At 39.6% G+C, this 19,369-nt stretch overlaps 1 protein-coding gene across 2 annotated transcripts in view; it reads right to left on the minus strand.

Moving 5' to 3' along the window:
* Positions 1-9,129: 9,129 nt before the first annotated feature.
* Positions 9,130-19,369, minus strand: part of CSRNP2 (cysteine and serine rich nuclear protein 2) — a 77,281-nt gene continuing 67,041 nt past the window's right edge. For both annotated transcript variants that reach the window (XM_077483678.1, XM_077483679.1), the window contains exons 4-5: positions 15,505-15,801; positions 9,130-11,150 (exon numbers count right to left, since the gene is read on the minus strand). In XM_077483678.1, the coding sequence (XP_077339804.1) occupies positions 10,314-11,150; positions 15,505-15,801 (1,134 nt within the window). In that variant the 3' untranslated portion in view covers positions 9,130-10,313. The remainder of the gene's footprint in view (positions 11,151-15,504; positions 15,802-19,369) is intronic.

Here is a 19,369-nt window from a genome sequence, read left to right on the forward strand (position 1 = left end):
CAAAAAAATAAAATATTCAATGGGCTCAACATGCCTCTTATCAATTTCCTTAGGGGGTCTACTTTCCAAAATGGGGTCATTTGGGGGGGTTTTGTACTGCCCTGTCATTTTAGCACCTCAAGAAATGAGATAGGCAGTCGTAAACTAAAAGCTGCGTAAATTCCAGAAAACGTACCTTAGTTTGTAGATGTGACAACTTTTGCGCAAACCAATAAATATACAATTATTGACTTTTTTTTTACCAAAGACATGTGGCTGAATACATTTTGGCCTAAATGTATGACTAAAATTGAGTTTATTGGATTTTTCTAATAACAAAAAGTAGAAAATATCATTTTTTTTCAAAATTTGCGGTCTTTTTACGTTTATATCGCAAAAAATAAAAATCGCAGAGGCAATCAAATACCATCAAAAGAAAGCTCTATTTGTGGGAAGAAAAGGACGCAAATTTTGTTTGGGTACAACATTGCATGACCGCGCAATTACCAGTTAAAGCAGCGCAGTGCCAAAGTGTAAAAAGACCTCTGGTCATTTACCAGCAAAATGGTCCGGTCTGAAAGTGGTTAAGGTGAAAAAAACACAAGGGTTTACAACCCCTTTAAATCCATCATCACTATGCTGCAACTGCAATGCAATGCACACAGTTGCAGAGTTGTTGCAGTGCAGCCCCATTCACCTAGGGGTATACTTCAAGGGTCTGACTGAAAAAAGATTGAGAAACACTGGCATAGAGGAACTCATCTCTCCATTTTCCTCCTGCAGCTGCTGAATGACTGCGGGAGGGAGAGGTGGAGAAGCAGGGGAAATGGAGAAATTGGTTTCTTTATATGCAGCCACCCACTTGCGACTGGGCCCTGTTGGAGTGTGTCTTGCCTAAAGTCAAGCATGGTGGTGGGAGTGTCACGGTCTGGGGCTGCATGAGTGCTGCCTGCACTGGGGAACTACAGTTCATTGAGGGAACCATGAATGCCAACATGTACTGTGACATACTGAAGCAGAGCATGATCCCCTCCCTTCAGAGACTGGGCCGCAGGGCAGTATTCCAACTTGATAATGACCCCAAACACGCCTCCTAGATGACCACTGCCTTGCTAAAGAAGCTGAGGGTAAAGGTGATGGGCTGGCCAAGCATGTCTCCAGACCTAAACCCTATTGAGCATCTGTGGGTCATCCTCAAACAGAAGGTGGAGGAGAGCAAGATCTATAACATCCACTTTACACATTGCACTGATAACCACATGGATATATTAACTTTCATACAGGGGTGTATTTGCTGCCACAATTTTCCCTTTTCACAAATCACTTCATTTGTGAAAGCTGTTTTTAACCACTTCAACCATTTCCATATGAATAGATCACGTTTTGTAGAATAAAAACAGAACTATTTGGTTTGACGGAAAAAAAAAACATCAGAACAAATAGAATTTTAGCATAATTTTATTTGTTTTTACATTTAAATATTCTCTTAAATACAGAATTGCCACAATTCAGAAATCCTAGAAATGCAAATGAGAAGGCTGGGGAAAAAAAAATGGCAAAGCGTTGAATTTACACTGAAATGATACGTTTGTGCACAGCATTGTAAAATAAAGGGTTAGAGGTGAATAATTTGCTACAATGATGAACAAGCTAAGGAATTCGATTAAGCTAACACTACAAAAATTAAAGAGTTGTGCCATGTAAGCTAAAGGCATGTTTATGCAAGATGTAGTAAGTTACATCTCCCACAAGGTGGCTGCATGGGAAAAGTCAGGCGTCAACAACCCAGTTTCTGCAGATGTGAACTCTCAGCCAATCAGTAAGCACGCTGGGAGTTCTTGTCAACATCAGCAGAATGCAGTCACCCAATGTGGGCAATGAGAGGAATTAGAAAGAAAAAAAAATCAAGTACAAACTAACTATATAAAATTGATAAAACTTTTTGAAATTCTATGGACATTTTTGTACATCACTAACCACCCTGCTTTTCTCTTTCACATAACCAAGCTGTTCACAGCACCTTTTATATCCTGTTATGGTCATAAAAACAAATATATATGCATTACTTCTCCATGAATATATATAAGTTTGTCATTGCACCTTGTTGTAGCATTACACAGAAAAGTCTATAAAGTATTAAATTCTTGCACGACCCCATCAATGTAATCCTGGATAATAATCCAGCTGTGCAAGTCACGTGTCAGTCTTTTACTGCCCAACCAAGGGCACATTATATTCTTTTAACATATAGCATTTGTGTTTTTTTTTTTTAAACAAAACAAACACACTCCATTGTCTTAAAATCTTACAGTTATTTCAAGTATAGATCAGGCAGACTGTGCATCACATACCAGCCAGAAGTGCAGAGAAGTGGAATAAAGTTGGCTATAAAAGGAAGGGGGCGGGTAGGGGCAGCAGGTTACATTTTGCAAGATCCTGTGTCACGGAATAAATAAATGCACCATTATGCCAATCAGGTGTGGGCAAATCAAAGTTTGAAACGCTGGTGGGTTCTACAAGTCAAAGGAAACCATGTGGGAGAAAAACTGAGATACTATCTGAAATTTTCTAAGCCAACCTGATATTTTAAAAGGTCTCTTTTCTTTACAGTTGGTTAAAGCACTCACACTATATACCATTATACAACTTCAATTCAGCCCAGCCCAAGCAGGGTCCTTGAGGTGGTGGGAGTTATATGTCTGACACCAGACATATGAAAGCAAATTTGCACCAATAGGTGTAGCTAGAAACACACACCCACGCCTGTGGGTGGCATTGTGCTTTTATGAATTACTATAGCCATTTTGCAATTTTTGGTCCTATGGTAAGACATATGTCTCCCATTCTGATGCAGGCCTTAGTGTTTGGTTAACATGTAGTATGATTTGGTTAATGAGGATAGGTAAAGAGCAGATAGAATATCAACTATACCTACTATACCTACTTGGTTAACATGTAGTATGATTTGGTTAATGAGGATAGGTAAAGAGCAGATAGAATATCAACTATACCTACTTAGACACAAACTTAGACACAAACAGGAAAGGATGGAAATATGGTAGCTTATGGGACTTTTTTGTTTATTAAAGCTTGGCTCCAACTGCCCAAATATGTATGCTTGCCAATTTCAGGTCTTGGAAATTCATAACAAAAGACCCCGTTAGTACAAACCTAGCACCCATTTTTTGTAAGACCATATTTATTTTATGCTAGGTTCACATGTGCATGCGTACGTTGCGGGTACAGAAATGCAGGCAAGACGTCCTTGACCTTTTTTTTTTTTTTTTTTTGCTATGGTACCGTGCAGTTATCCACGCACCCTGGATATCTGCTAAAGAACAGTTGCTAAAACTGGAGATTTTGCACAGTTTTAGTAAATCAACCCGTGTATGTGAGACGCGAACATGTGCAATTATGCATGTTGATACATAGGGATGCAACTAAAGTGAATGTAAACCCGATTAATAAAATTTGAGCTGGGTACATATATCTGCAGTGTTTTATCTCTCTTCAAAAGCACTATGTCCCCGTAGCTTTCTCCTGCTCCGTTCTTCTGTTCTCAGCATAACTTCTGACAAGTTTTCTGTTAACTGAGATAAAAGCAGCCTGAGTTTTGTGTTGGGGAAGATGCTATAGATTAGAAGAGTGCTGAAATATTTAACAGCTCTGAAAGTCTCTAGCTATGAGGAGAGGGAGTGTGTGCCTTTCCTCCAATCAGCTATCTTGGCTGTATGCCCAGGTTTCACTGCAGTGCCGACCAGAAAGAGAAAATTTCCTAGCACGTTCTGAAATTTCTAAATATATAAAGCTGAAGACAGCAGATGTGCATGTAAAACTTTTGCAGGGAGCTTTGTTTCACCTCTGTGTATCATCTGAGGCCGTTTACCTCACTGGGTATATGTACGGGTTTACATCCACTTTAAGAATTAATGGCACTCCATGCATGTGCTAAAGAAGTTAGTTTCGATGTGGGACATGTGCATAATGGCATGTATAATCTGCACATTTGTGAACCAAAGCATAGGCACCATTTTGTACTGGTAGTCAAACAAATCATACTACGCACAAAACCAGATAGCATTTTGTTTGCTTCCCTCATTCTCTAGTGTACAGTGTAAATGTAAAAAAATAAAGGATCACAGCTATCACAAATATGGCCAGACCACAAGCAAAATTACCACTAGATGTTTGAATATCGGGTTCCACTGTGGTATGGCTCCTGAAAACGTCAGTTATCTGATGGAGGTGCCTATACTTCTAAAAATGCCTTAATGATTCTAACATCCGAGGGCAGTCAATGCCAAATATGAGCAACAATTAGCACAGGTTAATTAAACTAAGATGATTGTCGTCAAAAAGTGTATGACAATCTTCAAGGGGCCACATCATCTCTACTGAAGGCCATGCCTATGTAATTTGAAAAAAATATTGCACTTTAGTAATTATTATAGTAATAATTGCAAATTCCGTTTACTCTGGAGAAAGGGGCCATAAAAACATTTTCCAAAGTATTGATTTGTAAACTTATATAAGGCAGTGCAGCCTTTACTAACCGTAGCATGACAAGGACCTCATTACATTTATATCCTTAAACCAGCCCCTAAAAAAAGAATAAAAAAAAGAGCTGTGTGTGTGCCAAAAACACACCAGTATGACATGCCTAACAAAGTAATTGTTGGGGACCATTCCTTTCTATTTACTGTATGTAGTATGCAACATGCCATCTGATAGGTTAATATCTTTTACTGCACGCTATATTAGAAAGGTAGAAAATACATAGCCAATACATGTTTTGAAAACAAAATAAGTAAAAAAAAACCATTGGTTAAGACTATTCCAGTCTGAGCCATATCTCAAAGATCAGTCAAAATCTACAGAGAAAATTGCCTACATCAGGGATATGCAATTAGCGGACCTCCAGCTGTTGTAGAACTACAAGTCCCATGAGGCATAGCAAGACTCTAACAGCCACAACCATGACACACAGAGGCAGAGGCATGATGGGACTTGTAGTGCTAAATGCATATCCCTGGCCTACATGATCTAAGGGCTCGTTCTCACCGAAACTTGATGCAGGAAACCTTTGTTCTGTGCACATTTCCCAACACACTGGGTGAGCGATCTGCAGGTGTCAATAGATTCCTGACACCACCCCAAACACAGACCACAAATGCGGTGCATTTGCCTGCAGTGGATCACATAGTGCCATTCCATCCGGTTGCAGTGCATCTTTAAAAGTTATGCATGTACTACTTTTGGTGCTATCCAGTGAAATTTCAGCCCATTCAAATGAATGGGTGGAAAAATCACATTACACTGAATGGCAAAGGAATTCGGAGCTCGTTCCTCTGCAATTCCAGTGTGAACGGGCATAAAAAATTGATTTCCTTGATGTATATAGAAAACTTTTTTTTATATTTAATGCCAAAAGATTACCCCCAACCATAATCTTGGGGATAGCCCTGCCTAATTAAATAGCCTCCATAAAAGCTTGGTGGATTTTTCTAAGGGGTCCAGGGCTGATAAAGAAGACGACTTCCCAGTTCACTTGGTGGATTTGTGGCATATCACCAAGCCCTAGAGGTTGCCATATCCAGATCTAACTGTGCAGTTGGCATGTGTGCCCTGGATACACCACAAGCAAGGGAGGCAGGTTATATCATTTGGTCACAGGGCAGCAAGGGTCTTTACAACCAGTAGAACTTTTATGGGAGCTGAGATTTTAAACTGGGGTCCCACAAAACATTTTAACTAGACATTTCCAACTTAAAGGATTTTGCCAATGAATAAACTGTCAACAGGACAATTAAACATTTACGTAACATTTATGTTGCAATGCTTCCTGGGGGTCATTTTATCAATGGAAAGATATCAAACTCATTGTCTTAAGCACTATCACCGAAACCACTAATCCGATTTACATTTTTATACTCCTGTCTTTTTCCAGTGTAGGTTTGACAACTGTGATCCGAAAGATCTGTTTTTGAAACGTAAACCTAAAAAAGTGACAGGGAATGCCCCTTTTAAAGGAAATTTGTACATAAAAATTGAGGCTGCCATTGCTGACTTCTTTATGAAAACACTAGCTGTCTGGTCCTTATATCAATCCAGCCACTTAAGTAGTTTTATTCATTAACCTGAAACAATTTTGCAGATCGTATGTTCTTACTTTGAGCTCCTCCAGGTAGGTCATTGACTTAAAGTATTGAAGCCAGATAACAGGTCAGGCAAATTGTTGTCATAGAAAGGAACTAGAAATGGCATCCCTCATATCATAGCAAATCAGTACCATTTTATTGTTGGCAGATGAGACCAAGCTATGCAGTGGATTAATGTCCTTACAAGATGTCTCCAACTTACAAACCGACCTCAATGCACTGTTTAATTGGGCAACTGTGTGGCAAATGAGGTTTAATGTTGATAAATCTAAAGTTATGCACTTGGGGGCTAAAAACATACATGCATCATACATCCAACTGGGGGGGGGGGGGGATCAGTGGTGGAGAAGGAGCTGGGTGTTCTGGTAGATCATAGGCTTGACAATAGCATGCAATGTCTAGCTGCAGTTTCCAAAGCAAAATCCTTTCTTGTATTAAAAGAGGTATGGACTGCAGGAATATATACCCTTTTGCCCCTGTAAAAATCATTAGTAAGATCTCTTCTGGAATATACAGTTCAGTTTTGGGCACCAGTTCACAAAAAAAAAAGGATATTGGGGGACTGGAGAAAGTGCAGAGATGGGAAATCAAGCTGATAAGAGGCATGGAGAAGCTCAGCTATGAGGAAGGATTAGAGGAAGATTAAGGGGGATATGATCAACATATACATAAGGGGTGTATATAGTGAACTTGGTGTTAAGTTATTCACTTTAAAGTTAAAGGGGCATTCTTTACGTCTGGAGGAAAAGAGATTTAATCTCCAAATACAGAAAGGTTTCTTCACAGTAAGAGCTGTCAAAATGTGGAATAGACTCCCTCAAGAGCTGGCTCTGGCCAACTCAATGAGATCTTTCAAGAAAGGCCTGGATTCTTTCTCAAATGCACACAATATAACTGGATACTAATATTTATAGGTAAAGTTGATGCAGGGAATATCAGAAAGAATTTTCTTTCTCCTTTTACATCAAATTTAATAATGCTTTATTGAAGAGTTTTTTTGCCTTTCTGGATCACCGGAGGGCAGTAGATAGTGTATATGGAGATGTTCTATTGAGCCTTAAATGTGTATTACAGATACCATTCCAAAAGGTTAATAATTTGTATGCTCTACCACATGAAAAGCAAACACTGGGAAACAAATGGTTCTTTGTACTAGGCCTCATTTACAAACACATCTGAAGTTAATATCGCTTTCCTACATTAAGCAGATTTTTTTTTTTCGATTGCAGGTATTAAAATGAATTCTCATTGGCTGTGATACAGTTCTATAGACTTAAAATGGATTGGTCTTTGCATAAAACTGATCTCTCTGGCAACCAGTTTTAAGTTGCTGTTCTTGATTACAACTAATTGAGGATTCTGGCTCTTGTGGTCAAGCCCTCCAAGTTTTTTTTACACTTAGGTCATGCTTTTACTATCGTACAACCATGATTGTGCTGTACCCATATTCATTACAGTAATCAGACTTGGTAACTGGTGGCACAACATTAATGCAAGGGGAAGAAAAACCTGTATATTAATAGGTAAAAAATAAATAGAATAACCAAACTGTCCAGTAGGACAATATGCACAGTGTTAAACACATGCAATTTGTGCCTATTATGAAATGTAAGGCATATGTCAAGATTTACCTCAAGTGCCAAGCCACACTGAAGGTACTCTTGGACAACCTCTTATCACATTTCTGAAAAATACTCACCTGTGATAAGCAGGCTACATTTGAACAAATTGTGAATAAAATTGTATTTTAAAGGTATCATCTCTTATGAAAGCCACATACCGGTATGTCAGTAACTATATATAATACTATAGTTGAAGAGCCAATTAGGACTTCGTTTTTCGTAAGTCTAAGATGGCAAACTGTTCAAAGTTAGGCTAACACCTTTCTACCATTGGACAGGCCAGAATAAGGAATCCAGTGTAAGAATGGCCTACAGCCAAAAATAAAGACTGGCTAACCATATATCCCCGACCTTCCTCAATCTAACCAAATCACTGGCCCAATGAAAATAGAATTTGTTAACCATTTATCAGGAGTACAGAGGGCCTAGGGCACTGTATATTTGGGCAAAAACAGTTATTTTTGATGTTCCTCCCAACACACAGGGAGAGAGCTATACAATATTGAACACAATATACAGAGTTGAGAGCACACTGATACCAGGGCAGTAGCATGATTTACAGAGCAACTGAATACTTTCATCCTCACTATCTTGTATCTGGTAAATAGAGAATTTGGCTGATTAGGTTCCAACAAGATTTATTTTGATTTTTTTAAATAACCGCCTCCTGAAGGGTACACAGAAAAATCACCCCCCCCCCCCCCCCCAGATCAGGCTACGCAAAGTACTGAATACTTCCGCTATTAGACGTTAAAGCAATATTAAACCCAAAAGGCAACTATTTGTTATAGTGCAGCTTACCAATTCTTAGATGTGATGGCTGCATTAAGCACTCTCCCTTATTTTCACCTGTTGATCCGACCAGTAAGTCCATGCTTTCAAAACCAGCTGTCTAGCAGATGTAGCAGTTAGAGGGATAAGAAACTATTTCCCAATAACAGGAGTGCTTACAGAGGTCAACTGTTTTTTTCTTTAATGTAAAACCTTTATCCCAAAAGAAGCAAACAAACAAAAAAAACAAATTTCTCTAACTGCTTATAAAGTATTTGGAGTTCAGCTTCAGTCTGTTAGTGAATCTAAATCTGCCGGTCCATCTATTACTCACCTAGCCCAAAATTAATGCTGCTGTCCAAAGGTTCCCCTCTATCTAGAATGGGGACACTAATACAGGAGTTGTGTTAATGGCCAGATCACCAGGGGAAGACACTAAAAAATATTGCTGCCATCACATCTCATGCTCGGTAAGCTGCAATATATTATTACATTGGGTTTACTACTGCTTTACAAGGTTATCTTTAAGATAATGCATGAGGGATTCTGCAAACAATAAGACATGTATGTCAACAACAAAGAAAGACAATAGACAAAAGTTCCAGCCTAGCTGTATGTGGCAATAACTTTATTGGCTGATTTAATTTAGTCCTTGGGTAAAATGAGTCTTAGAAATGTCAGAATTTTGCCAATAAAGCTAGGACCAGGTTTCAGTTCCTCCAAGGAAGAAAGGTCACAGTTTACTAAAAACACTGCAGTGACAGTATGCTTTTAAAATGTTTGCCAAAATGTAATAGGTTGACTTATTACCTATAAATAAATATTTTTCATTGGTGTATTTGGTGATCTCATAATTTAACACAAATATTTCAAAGTAAAAATCTACATAAAAAAATAAAAACTGTACATCGCACAAACCCCTTTAATGCTTGGTGCGGGGGGAGGGGCGGTGCTTAAAATTAATACCGTTCCATTCCAATAAAAGACTAGCAGATTCGAATGCACAAATAGTACAACTGTCCCCTTAAATAGTCCACGTTGAAGATTAGCAGCTTCGTAAAGTTGAGGAAAGTCCTGTAGGTTAGTCTTGTCTTGAAGTTAAAGTGCTTCTGCACCAGCATTTGAAACTTAAGCCTATTCAATAGCACCATACTATGTCTGGGTATATCTGTGTAGTCTACATGTTAGGCTCCCATTCCTTCTACATTGACTGTCGGAGTGAAGACACGGAATGCTAGGGAGCCACAACAGATAAATCCAAAAAGCAAGGAATCATGCAAAGGAAAAAAGTAGCCTGCCACATGGTGAGCAAATCTTGCCAAACCACATACAGGCATATGTTTGAAGGTGGTAGATCTACAGATAGAGCGCTGTTAGTTTGTAAGTAAAAGTCTTGCATTTATCAGACAATGGTTTGAGCAGTGTGTCTATTGCAAAGTTATAGTGGTCACCAAATATCAAACATGGATAATATTGCAACACAACCCAGCAATATGGCAACCATCCTCCCTATAAAGCTAAACATACCAAAGGGTGAGCTGGCATATCATTGGCTTAGGCAAACACATAAAAGTTGTAAGAAGGCCCAGAACCATCTTTAGATTTTTTCTCCCCCCTTCTCACACATCCACTGTTTTTCACGCATATTAAAAAGACATTTGTAAATGAAGACAATGCTAATATAAATAGATCTCCCACAGGTACACACATGGAAAGTTGAGGAAAGGACTTTGATTGGAAAAGAGAAGATGGAGAAGCTTGTGCAAAACATTTGCCAAAAGTGTCACATGGTCAGGGAACTTTCTGCAGAAAAGTGCTGGCCTGACCAGGGGTTGTCAGAATTTTCCTGCAACCTCCCTCCTTCACTCATGGAGGTTTCTATTTGCCTGCTTGTCTGTGTTACCAAGTCAGAGGAATTCCCAGCAGGCTCTGGTTCTAGGGTCTCCTCCTTAGAATAAGGAGTCATCATTGTGTAATCCTCTGTATCTATCTGGACTGAGCCACTGGACTCCGTAGTCTCAGAGGCGATAGACTCTGTCATGTCTGACCCTGGAGTTAAGCTGGTTGAGTTCTGATCATAAATGGACACCATGCTGTCATCTGTGTAGTCCGGTGGTGAGGCTGGCCTCCCAGAGTCTTCATCAGTGTAACAGAGAACAGAGGAGTCAGAAGACAGCAAGACAGGATTGTCGGAGGAATGGCAATCGGACGGTGGCAGAGAAATGGGTGCCTCCAGAAGACAGACCTCTAAACTCTCTACACTGGAGTCCAGACTGAGGCTAGAGCCACTTGAGGTTTCTTCACCTTCATCAAGCAGCCTCTGGCGCTCCTCTGCACTTTGCAGGTGCCGGACAGCAGCCTCGTTCTCCAAGTGATAGTTCTCAGCTATAAATTCATGGAAATCCTGTGTCTCCTGATGCTGTTGGGTAGTGAGGGAGTCAGGAGGAATTTCCTGTTCTAGTGGCTGAGGCCGTGGCTGTTGGCGTTTATTTTCCAGCTCAAGTTTCATGATAGTATGGAGGTAATGAGTTCGCACACGAATAGGGTTGAATTCTATGCGACCTGCTACGTTACTGCAGCCATCCCTGGAACACCCACATGGAAATGACATACGATCCACCTATTCAATTCAGAGAAAATAGAGAAGGGTTAAACCAGGAGTAGGGAAGACCACACATCTTTTTAGATTAAACACAGTATATAGTGCGTATTCTATTGGAGGACCAGATCTGAGTTGAAAGTTTGATGTCCTGAAACTTAGGCAGACAATAAGTGATGCTAGAGCTCTATCTTGAGACCTCACACACCTGCAAACCTGAACGATCATGAAGCTAACCCATTTCTTTCTAGAACAAAAAAAGGTATGTTTACCAAAAATGCTTTTGATATGTTGAGGTAAGTGTTAATACCCAGATCATTTTTTTTTTTTTTTGCTCATTGGTGGAATGTCCTTTCACATCTTGTGAACAAACAGGAAGTCAGGAGAAATCTCTACAAAGTGAGTGAAGTGCCCGCTCAGACATTTGTCACTTGAACAGGTATCCTCATTGGAAGGTTTCCCATCTCCTCCTGTTCTGTGACAACTGTAAAATTTAGCATTTTCCATATTTTTCTGTTTTGGTGAGGATGGATACTAGAACAAATAAGGGGGGCAATTTCCCCAGTGTTAACACAGATTCCTGACAGGCTATCTAATCATTTCCCACTCCATCTAAAATTTAAACACCTTAGGCCTCTTTCACAATGGCAATTACATAAAATTGTTTTTAGGTTATTTCTAAATGCATATGTTTTAAAAAACCGTATTGAGTTTCCAAGAGAGAATGCTAAAATACAGGTACAATCATATCACAAGGTAATGATGGTGAATGGTACTTGCAAATACATATACCGTAATAGAATAAAAGTAATTGAAGTTTATACAATACCATGTTGAGGGTTAGACTATAGGTTTGGTTATGGTAACCAATGTTATAACTAGGAAAGGTGTGCATTGGCTAGGTGGGGGTAGGGGGTGGCAGGAAGGAATGGGGGATGGGGGTTCCAGGGAAGTCACGGGCAGGCAAGGGGCCTGTCTTAGCACTATCTGGTCACTGGTGTATATGCTTTGGGAGAACACTGGGTACTAACAACATGTTGTCAAAGCCCAGCAGCAAGTATTCATCAATCCAGGGCTGCCAAATCCGGATGTATTTTTGAATTTTATCCACTATTGTTTCCACAGTTATATCATGAATTATGGCCTGTGTAGTCCTATTTTTAGTTTCTTCCAGACCTTGACTACTGTAAGTACTCAAATATAAAAATGCATGTAATGATTTTTAATGGTAGAGTCCACACTGTGCATTTACCTGTATTCAGTTTAGCTACATTGGGCCCTTTCACACGAACGTGTCCGTGGACGGGCTCCGTCGATCCCCGCTGGGCAGGCAGATGACAGGTCTGTCTCTGCACACTGTGCAGGGACTGACCTGTTAGAGCGCCGCTCTCCTCTATGGGGGATCGAATGAAGATGGACCGTAGAGTCCGTCGTCACCTGATCTGATCCACAGACAGATGGAAAAATAGGGTTTTCCTCCGTTACACTTTAGCGGATTGGAGCAGGTCGGATGTCAGCGGACATGTCGCCGCTGACATCCGTCGCTCCATAGAGGCCTATGGAGCATCCGTTCAGGTCCGCCTATAAAACTGACAGGCGGACCTGAACGGTCCGCCCGTGTAAAAGGGCCCTAGGTCCTATTCACATCAGAAACCGTTTTTGCATTTGCAGTGACGTGCATTTGAAGTGCATCTGCCTTCTTTCTTTATTGTGCTTTTATGTGCACTGTGTTGCAGGGCATTATCATGCCTTTAGTTGCATTTGCAGTGCAGAAAAATCCAGCTTGTTGTCATTTTTTCAAAGCACTGCAATAATGTGAACTATACCCATAAGATAGCCTGGATTTTGGACTGTCTATGCAGTTGGAGTGCAGTCAAAAATGCATCCCGTTTTAATTATACTGCTATTGCGTAATGCAAAATTACCACAAGACCAGTTACATGTTCTAGTCTCAGTCAGTTTATGGTAGGCACTTGACTTCGGATGAGCCAGGTTAGCCTAACTGTGCATTATTTCCAGGATATGCGGCTGAAGTCGAGTGCTATGGTTTTTTCTTTTTTATTGCTTTTCTCAGCTTATGTTCTTTTTTCAATATTTTGTACGCAATGGCTTGTTGCAATTGTTATTGTGGCCTTGTGTGCTGTGTCTCTAGCATAATGTCTGTAATATGAAAATCCATAAAGAATAAAAAAAAAAAAAAAAATGAATGTGTCCTTAAAGAAAATAGAATTCAATGCATGAAATTGCAGATTACATACTCTGAACAAATGTAAACACGTGTACATTTAAACGCAGGAGAACTTGATCTGGGAAGCATAGCCTTTGTTTATAATCCCCAGATAATTTCCCCAGCATTTAAGTAAACCAAATGCAGGATAGTGTGGATGTAGTATAAGCCCTGGTTCACACTGCTGCGACTTGTTGCATGACATTAAAACCATAATGCACTGCATGGCATTTGAACGTTGGTCAGCAGGCTTATAAGGACCAATAAAGGTGTTTTTTGTTAAACCAGCCTCCTCACTATAAAGAGTCTGTAAATTGGCAGCTTTTGCAGGCAAAGCATAAGGAAATCTGACAAACTGCATAGGGAGAGGTGTTTATTGTAGGCGTTTTTTGTCTCATTTAATTTCTTTGGTCAATTTAAAGTCAGCAGCTGCTGCCCCATCCATAGCAAAAAAAAAGGGACTTTTGTTTTAACAGTGGTATTTTAGAGTTTGTTTTGTGTAGTATTATTTTATGTTGATGGTGCTTTTTTTATACATTTTTAGGGTGCTCAAAGCAAAACCAACATTGACTAGTTGTTGACCATCTGCATTTTGTTAGCAGCATTTCACTGCATCGTTTTGAAAGAAAGAAAAGTTAAGTGCAAGAATATTGTGCAACTAAACCTCCTGACATTATATACACACATTCACCATACCACCTACCCTCATAGAGAAAATAAAAGTCAGGTATATACCAGTTAGGCCTACTGTCCCTAATTAAAATTGTCCTGCTGCAGCTTTGCACTATGTATCTTCTGTGGTGTCTTAATGAATGTAGTGAAACCCCAGCCTGTGCATTTTGTCTCTAGTAAATTTGGGCCTATCCTTGCCCATTTAAAAATGTGTCCTATTGCTGGCCAATTTTGAACTACTGTATTGCCTATTGTGTCTTAATTTTTGTAGTACACCTGTCTGTACTATGTCTGTAGTACCTTTTGGCCTAATATCCCTGATCTTTGCTGCATTTTAATTATTTTAGTAAAGCCCCACAAAGGCTGCAGTATGTCGGTCTATGAAAAAGCATACTGCTTATAACATCAAGCACCATGGTAAGACTTGCTCCACAGATGTTATTCTTAAGGATTTGTGTAGTTTTAACGCTATCCTTCAAGCCACATAAAAAGATCTTTTCCATCCTGCAGTTTTTTTTGCCATTGTTATATGGCAGTGCTGAGTCTCCCTTGCATTTTTGACAGTAGTTTGCCTATTAGCCCTAAATGGCTAAAGTTTAAAAAGATCAATTACTACAGACTTCAACTATATTCACCAAAACTTTGAACAAGATTGGCAGGATCCAGGCAGATTTTGCCCATCCATACCACTGATCTCTGTAAACAGGCTGTATTCAAATAACATCTGACCATGACTAAAAAAGGAACACTTAAAATGTTATTTTCATGAAATCCTAAATATGATATAATTAAATTGAAATATAATAAAGAAAATATGAACAAAACCACTTGCACGCTCTTTAAGGCCTGTTCACACTTGCACAATGCGAGCCCATGTCCAATACTGATTTCTTGCAGACTGCTTGAGGTGCTTTTCATTCTTAATGGCACCCAAACAAAGCAGACAAAGCACATGTGCCAGATCATACAGCTTGGTAACTCATTGCCATGTGCTGCAGTGCAATGCAATAAAAAATGTTAAAAAAAAGTTAGGTGCAATTCTGTCCGACTGTCGTGTGTAGAGCAACCCAATAGCACAAAAAACACATGTTCATCATCATACCTGCATAGGTGTGATTGGAGCTCAAGTGGTGACAGAAATTCACTATTGTGCATACATTTTGCACTCAGTTAGTAAATGTACAATTGCCCTTTATGAACATAAACTATGCTTTGTTGTGTAATGTTTGCTCAGTGACAGCTACCCAGGTACTGCAGAATGGCAAATTAAACCAAAAAAATTTCTACATCATTGAGACCTGGCAGTCATTTTCAGTAATGTTTCGAATGCTGCCTCTACATGACAAAGGAGATCCACATTAGAGACACAGCAAGACTGGAAGGAGGCTTATGCAAAAATGATATGTCCTGTAAAATAACAGCACTTTTGTTTTCCCTCTGGAGTCAATACATTAAAAGCAGACTTCAAAAACCCACCTGACACTTGATCCCAGCCTGACTACATGGGCAAGCTTCTGGATCACAGAATAAGCGGCAGTCACATCCACATTCTTCTCTGGAGAGACGGATGGCACGAAGCTCCTGCTTCTCCTCAGCATCTATACGATGAACTCCAGCTGCTCTGAGCAGAGCTCGACGTCTTTTAGTTGGTAATGGTTGAAGGAAGAAGTAGTCATCTACTTCTACACTATCTACATCTATATCTTCGTCTGACACATCTTCTAAGGTGAGGCCATCGGCTTCTTCAGATTCTATGGTACCATTTTTTGTCAGCTGCCCATGGAGAGAAGCAAAAAGCCAAAACTTTGTTTAGTGGAAAAACCTGTAGAACAAAACCCCATGGTGGGGAAGGCACAAGGGCATAGTGGCACATTTTTTGGGGGGGAGATATGGTATGTGATACAGTGCCTTAAAAAATGATTTATACCCTTTGAAATTTTCCACATTTTGTCATGTTACGTACAACTCAAAAATGTAAATGTATTTTATTGGGATTTTATGCAATAGATCAACACAACGTGGCACATAGTTGTGACGTGGAAGGAAAAAAATTAATGGTTTTCAAATTTTTTACAAATACCGGTAAATATGTGAAAAGTGTGGCATGCATTTGTATTCAGCGCCCCTGAGTCAATACTTAGTAGGACCACCTTTAACTGCAATTGCAGCAGCAAATCTTTTTTGGGTATGTCTCTACCAGCTTTGCACAGCTAGAAAGTGAATTTTTTGCCCATTCTTCTTTGAAAAATAGATCAAGCTCTGTCAGATTGTATGGAGAGCATCTGTGAACAGCAATTTTCAAGTCTTGCCACAGATTCTCAATAGGATTTAGGTCTGGCGATTGACTGAGCCATTTTAACACATGAATATGCTTTGATCTAAACCATTCCATTGTAGCTCTGGCTGTATGTTTAGTGTCATTGTCTTGCTAGAAAGTGAACCTCTGCTCTAGTCTCAAGTCGTTTGCAGACTGTTAGCCCTTGTACACATGGACGGAGATTCCGACGGAATGTGTTCTATCGGACCGTTTTGTCGGATAATCCGACTGTGTGTGGTCTCCATCGGACTGTTTCCGTCGGAGTATCCGACGGACCAAGTTTTCCAACTTGTCCATAAAATTTTCTGACAAAATGCTCCGATCGGACATACTCCGACGGACAAAGTGCCACGAATGCTCAGCTCAAATTCCTAGACCAAAGCTATTGGCTACTAGCCTGAATGTAGTTCCGTCGTAACGAAATAACGTCATCATGTTATGTACAATCGGATTTTACGACAACTTTGTTCGACCGTGTGTATGCAACAGTTTCGGACAAAATCCAACGGATTTGGTTGTCAGAATGTCCGACAGTGTGTACAAGGGCTAACAGGTTTTCTTCCAAGATTGCCCTGCATTTGGCTCCATCTATCTTCCCATCAACTCTGACCAACTTACCTGTGATGTGCAGTGTTCGTTTTCCGCCACACACAGCCTTTTGCTTTTACACCAAAAAGTTCAATTTTGGTCTCATCTGACCTGAACACCTTCTTCCACATGTGTGCTGTGTCCCCCACATGGCATTTCGCAAACTGGACTTCTTTTTGCTTTCTTTCAACAATGTCTTTCTTTTTGCCACTCTTCCATAAAGCCCTGTCGATTTAGGTGGACGACCATGTCTTGGTAGATTTGCAGTTGTGCCATACTCTTTCCATTTTCAGATGATGGATCAAACAGTGCTCCATAAGATGTTCAAAGCTTGGGAATTATTTTTTTTCATAACCTAACACTGCTTTAAACCCTACTTTATCTCTGACCTGTCTATTGTGTTCCTTGGCCTCCATGATGCTGTTTGTTTACTAAGGTTCTCTAACAAACCTCTGAGGACTTCACAGAACAGCTGTATTTATGCTGAGATTAAATTACACACAGGTGGACTCTATTTACTAATTAGGTGACTTCTGAAGGCAATTGGTTCCACTAGATTTTAGTTAGGGGTATCAGAGTAAAGGGAACCGACTACAAATGCACGCCATACTTTTCAGATATTTAAACGTAAAAAAATGTAAACCGTTTATAATTTTCCTTCCACTTCACAATTATGTGCCACTTTGTGTTGGTCCATCACGTAAAATCCCAATAAAATACATTTACATTTTTGGTTGTAACAAGACAAAATGTGGAAAATCTCAAGGGGTATGAATATCTTTTCAAGGCACAAAGTGTACTGCAGGTACAAAATGAAAAAATACTAAAGAATACCCCAGAATACAGAAAAAAATTGCAGATAGGTTGGGAATATGCAAATTACATATGATTTTAAAGTGGTTGTAACCCTTCCTAATAACCCAATTATCTGTCAACAGACAAAATCAAGCTCAAATAGGCACTGATCTTTGTTTTAAAAAAAAATTGTCTTTACAGTTTGTCCATCTTCCAAAATGTAGATCATGTGATCACTCTTGGATGCACAGCTATACACAGATCTGCTTTGAACTGATACAGGCGCACTGGGCAATAGTACAGCATGCCTGTATATTTGCCAGGATGACCAAGATGTAAACTGACCACAGTAGCATGGATCAGCTGCCATGATAATGTGGTCAGTTTACTTGAAGGAGTGGCAGCACAGGCAGGATCAACCAGGTATATTAGAGCATAGGCAAGCAGAAAAACAAAACAGACATGAGAAATCACATGTAAATAGCTTAACCACTTGCCGAACAGCTGCCGTCATACTGCAGCAGGTCAGCTTGTTCCCACGAATCGCCATCATTGTATGTCGGCTCGGGAACTCTATTTTGTGGGCGCGATGTCCGCTGGCCACCCACAATCATTCCACGCAGTGACAGAACAGGGATCTGCCTGTGTAAACAAGGCAGATCTCTGTTCTGACGGGAGATTACACAGATCCTGTCTTTCTGCTATGCAGGAAGGCGGATCTGCGTTTCCCCAGGCAGCCCATCCCCTATACAGTTGGAAAAGACCTGCAGTAAACACATTTAACCCCTTGATCGCCCCTGATTTTAACCCCTTTCCCTGCCAGTGTCATAAGTACAATAACAGTGCATATTTTTAACACTGATTACTGTAATAATGTCACTGGTTCCCAAAAAAAAAAGTGTAAAAAATGTCAGATGTCCGATCTGTCCGCCGCAATGTCGCACTCCCATTAAAAAATCACAGATCACCGCCATTACTAGTGAAAAAAAAAATTCTTATTGCGATTTTTTTTTTACCAAAAATATGTTGAGGAATATAGATCGGCCTAAATTGAGGGAGAAATAATTTTTTTTGGGGATATTTATTTATAGTAGAAAGTTTAAAAAATGCTTTTACTTTTAAAATTGTCGCTCTTTTTTGTTTTAGCGCAAAAAAAAAAAATCACAGGAGGTGATCAAATAACACCAAAAGACAGCTCTATTTATGGGGAGAAAAAGGACAGACTTTCTTTGGGTACAGCTTTGCACAAAAACGCAGTTGTCAGTTAAAGCGATGCAGTGCCGTATCGCAAAAACTTGCCTGGACATTGAGGTAAAATCCTTACGGTCCTTAAGTGGTTAAAGAGGCATTGCAATATTTTTTCATTTTAACCTTAACAAGCACTTTAAAGAGGACACAAGAATTATAATGCATCTCTGACCGTCTTCTTTAAGAATAATAATAATAATAATTCTACGAAAAAGGACAACGGGTTTCTGCTAAATTCTTCATCTATGTATGATTGTTAAGATACAGGGAATACCATAAATAGTGTATTTTTCTAAACTAAAAGGTTTGTACTAAAACCGCATCCAAATTTACCACGCAACAGCACATAATCCAAAGGCAAATAGTGCTAAGCAGACATCACTTAGAATGTAA

The sequence above is a fragment of the Lithobates pipiens genome, unplaced genomic scaffold, assembly GCF_037356315.1.
Source record: "Lithobates pipiens isolate NorthernLeopardFrog02 unplaced genomic scaffold, aLitPip1_a1.2 Scaffold_16, whole genome shotgun sequence".
In the NCBI taxonomy this organism is placed as follows: domain Eukaryota; kingdom Metazoa; phylum Chordata; class Amphibia; order Anura; family Ranidae; genus Lithobates; species Lithobates pipiens.